Source organism: Erinaceus europaeus, chromosome 8, assembly GCF_950295315.1.
Source record: "Erinaceus europaeus chromosome 8, mEriEur2.1, whole genome shotgun sequence".
NCBI classification, from domain to species: Eukaryota; Metazoa; Chordata; class Mammalia; order Eulipotyphla; family Erinaceidae; genus Erinaceus; species Erinaceus europaeus.
This window is the reverse complement of record NC_080169.1, coordinates 114,161,806-114,165,945: the sequence shown is the minus strand read 5'-3', so window position 1 is coordinate 114,165,945 and position 4,140 is coordinate 114,161,806. Positions and strand designations below refer to the sequence as shown.

The 4,140-nt window shown below is 44.1% G+C and overlaps 1 protein-coding gene across 1 annotated transcript; it reads right to left on the bottom strand.

The window, feature by feature from the left end:
* Positions 1-687: 687 nt before the first annotated feature.
* LOC103112818 (olfactory receptor 9A4) lies at positions 688-1,632 on the bottom strand. The gene has a single exon (XM_007522300.2). It carries the CDS (start codon positions 1,630-1,632, stop codon positions 688-690), a length of 945 nt encoding a protein of 314 aa, XP_007522362.2.
* Between the last annotated feature and the right edge of the window lie 2,508 nt (positions 1,633-4,140).

Here is a 4,140-nt window from a genome sequence, read left to right as displayed (position 1 = left end):
GCTGATAGATAAGGCAGAGAGAAATCAAGAGGGGAGAGGAAGAGAGAAGGGGAGAGAAAGATAGACACCTGCAGACCTGCCCCACCACTTGTGAAGCAACCCACTACTGAAGTTTCTAAAGGAGGGGATGAGAACACAAAACTTTGTTCATGGGAACAGCATGGAATTATACCACTATTATCATATAATTTTGTAAATCAAGATTAAATCAGTAATAAAAATAGTTCTCAAAACATAAAAATGCATAGATCTTCCTCAAAATAAAATACAATTAAGCACTGTTATATCTTAAAATACCCTTGCAAGGAATCGGGCGGTAGCACAGCAGGTTAAACACAGGTGGTGCAAAGTGAAAGGACAGGCATAAGGACCCCGGTTCAAGCCCCCAATACCCACCTACAGGGGAATCAATTCAAAAGCAGTGAAGCAGGTCTGCAGGTGTCTATCTTTCTCTCCCCCCCTGTCTTCCCTTCCTCTCTCGATTTCTCTTTGTCCTATCAAACAACAACAACATCAATAATAACTACAATAATAAAACAACAAGGACAACAAAAGGGAATAAATAAATATTTTTAAATACCCTTGCAGGTATCAATTCAATGGTAAAAATGATCACCTCAATTGAATTATGGTGTTTAGAGAACTGCAGTCCATGATGACACCTTCATGACTGTCCTTGAGCTACTCCTAGTCTTTAAGGAGTCTCAGGCAGCGTCTCAGGACATCTCTAAAAGCCTCTATGAATTTTTCATTCCGCAAGGTGAAGATAAAAGGGAGCAGAAAAGGAGTCACCACAGAAACCATCACTGATGCTATTCGATTGTACTCAGCCGCCTGCGTCTGCTTGGGCTTGACGTAGAGAAACAAGCAGGTGCCATAGCCGATGACCACACAGGTGAAGTGGGAGGCACAGGTGGAGAAGGCTTTCCCCCGGCCCGAGGCTGTGGGGATCTTGAGGATGGTAGAGATGATGTAGCTATAGGAGAAAATGGTAGGCACTAGAGAACCAACGATAATGAAAACAGCCATCAGAAAGAGAACAAACTCTGCCAGACGAGTGTCATTGCAGGACTGCTTGAGCAGCTGTCCTCGGTCACAGAAGAAATGGTCCAAGATGTTGGATTTGCAGAATGTCAGCTGGAAGGTGGCATAGACGGGCCAGATCTGAAACAGGAACCCAAACAGCCAGGATACGACCACCACCCAGATGCAGGTGTGGCTGCTCATGATGACACTGTACCTCAGAGGGTTGCAGACGGCCACATAGCGGTCCACGGCCATGGCCCCTAGTAACGTCAACTCACAGGTACCCAAAGAAAGGTACAGGTAGAGCTGGGCGCTGCATGCAGCCAGAGATATCACCTGCATTCCAGGAAGCATCAGCCCCCGGAGCATCAAGGGGATGATGACAGTTGTGATCAGGATCTCTAGGACAGAGAGGTGACCGAGGAAGAAATACATGGGAGAATGCAGCCGTTTATCAACACAGACCATCAGGATGATGACCATGTTTCCCATTAAGGTCACCAAGTAGAGACAGAAGAAGGTGACAAAAAGAAGGCTGTGTAGCTCTCTGGAGCCAGGGAAGCCAAGGAGAACAAATTCAACGGCACGCGAGTAATTCTTGGGCATTGAGTCCTCTGCTCCAGTTCTTTGTGAAATCTAAAGAGAGAAACACACCTACACAAGCAGAGAGAGAGAGAGACAGAGAGAGAGACAGAGAGATAAATAGAAAGAGAGAGAGAGAGAGAGAGAGGATGACTTGAACTGGATGACTTGAACCTCTAAAGTTTTAAAGATGCTTCCAGGTTGAGGAAATGAACACTACACCATCCTGTTCAGAGAACCACTTCATAATCAGACAGCTTCAGCTTTCTCTGATGTCTGATTTCACACAGTTGACTTCAAATGATTTACAAAGGAAATACACATGATGTGAACACAAATGCAGATTTCTAAGAAGATCAGCAAGAGAATCCAACCCCACAGCCCAAACCTAACACCCAGCCACCCTGGTTTATGCCTTTGTCTCTCAATTCAGTGGAGAGAAATCCTGCCTCAGGTTTTGACTGCAGCCACCTTTTCTGCTTTTCTGCTTTCTTAAACAACACCCTTTCCTTCTGAATGCCCTAGACAGTGTTTTGTGTTTTGGTTCATGTTCAAGTCCTGCAAGAAGACAAACAAGCAAACAAACAAACAAATAAAAACAGATGCATTCAGTCAATAGGATGTTATCCTAGGTGGAATTGGCTGTAATTTTTTTTTAAGTGAGATCACCCAGCAAGAGAAGGATGAATACCAGATCAAATATAGGTGAGAACCAAAGACACAAAAGGGGGGAAGGGAAAACACAGGGTGAAAGTGCACAAGATGTGATCTGCTACAATCAAGGGTGTGTGTGTGTGTGTGTGTGTGTGTGTGTGTGTGTGTGTGTGTGTGTGTTGGGAGGGATCTAAGAGCCTTGGGAACCCAATGCACAATGGTGGAGGGGAACTTAAGTTGGTAGAATTATTGTGAAGACAAACACCTGACATGGAAACATGAGAAACCGCACACATGTGACAACTGTCTTAACAGCCATAATTTTCCTGATAAAATACAAAAAAAGATGCAAAACTGTGAGAAATAATTTCATGATAATAAGTAAAATAGAATGAATTTTATTTCTAACTTCAGAAGAAGTTATGCTAGGAGGCTGGGAAGTGACCCAGCCAGAGTGTATATGTTACTACATGTGAAGTCCTGGGTTCGAGCCCCTGGTCACCACATGGGAGCCCCTTCTGGGGGAAGAGGAAAAGTGCTGCAGTATCTCTTCCTCATTTAAAGTGATTAAACTATAAAAAAAAACTTCAGCTCGAGCTTGGCTGAGTATAAACTAATGAGGGGAAGTTTATTACACCTCGGTTTTTTTAGCAACATAGGCTAAGGTGCAAATATTGGTTAGTGTTTGTGTCTGGAGAGCCATGAGTCCTTTAAGCTAGTTTACCAGAGATTAGCTACATGTGTTCATGTCCTCTCCTAGCTTTCTCTCCCTCTCTTTATAACACCTCTATATCTCTCATCATTTATGTGAAAGAAAGAAAGAAAGAAAGAAAGAAAGAAAGAAAGAAAGAAAGAAAGAAAGAAAGAAAGAAAGAAAGAGACAGGTTACTGGGGGCAGTGGAGTCATGCAGACACTCAGTGAAAAAAAAAATAGAAAAGAAAAAGAAAAAAAATAAATGGAACATTATCTTAGCCAGCCCAGTCATGGTTAATACTTTCCTTTGTTTCCTCTCAGTGGAAGATCCTTTAGGCTTAGGGCCCCTGTAAATTCCTGTATCCCTTCTCGTTCTCAACACTGGAGACACTGAGTCATCCACCACTGACACTAAACTGCAGTGAGCCACTCCCCCTTGACACTCTTGTTCACGGTCACATCTCCTGTCCCAAGAACAGAGTCTGCCACAGAGATGTGCCCTCTCCACACTCATTCAGCAGCTTCATCAGTGAATGAACCACAGACAAGTGAAGAAAGGAACAGAAAATCTCTCTCCTGACTTGCATTTTCCCCTGTCTCAAGATAGCCCTTCATTCTCCCTCATCACTGAAGCACCCTCTTGTCCATCTGTGTGTGCACAAACACACTCAAGGACGGATAAATGGAGAGGCAGGACAGAGTAAGGTCTCATGGAATGGCAGAGAGTCTTGTCTGTCAGCAGCACCAAGACAAATGGAGTCTTCTCTCTGCTGTAAGGAAAAGGTTGATGTTGAGCTTGTTCACTCTGAAGCTTCCCTACCCCACTACAGAATCTTAGTGTCAATATTCTAGAAAGAAGCAAAGTCCACAACAATCTCATCCTTACTGGCTCCTGTTTGTCCCTTCACAAAAGAGAACCCTTAGCAGACACTCACCTCCAGAGAAGGGAACTGGTCTGGAAAGTTCTCTGGCTTTCCAGGACTGGATCCAGGCTGCCTCCTGCCTGACTACTACTGACCACGCTCTGTGAGTAAGACCAAGTCACTGCTGTCTGCACTTTAAGTGACTGAGGACTCTCCTCTTACTAGAATCTGAGGAAACATTCAGGAAGAAGTGGTCTGCAAAGTGCAATTGTCTGCCTTGCCTTCACTCCTTCTCTTCTTTGTCTCTGAGGAGAGCTCTCT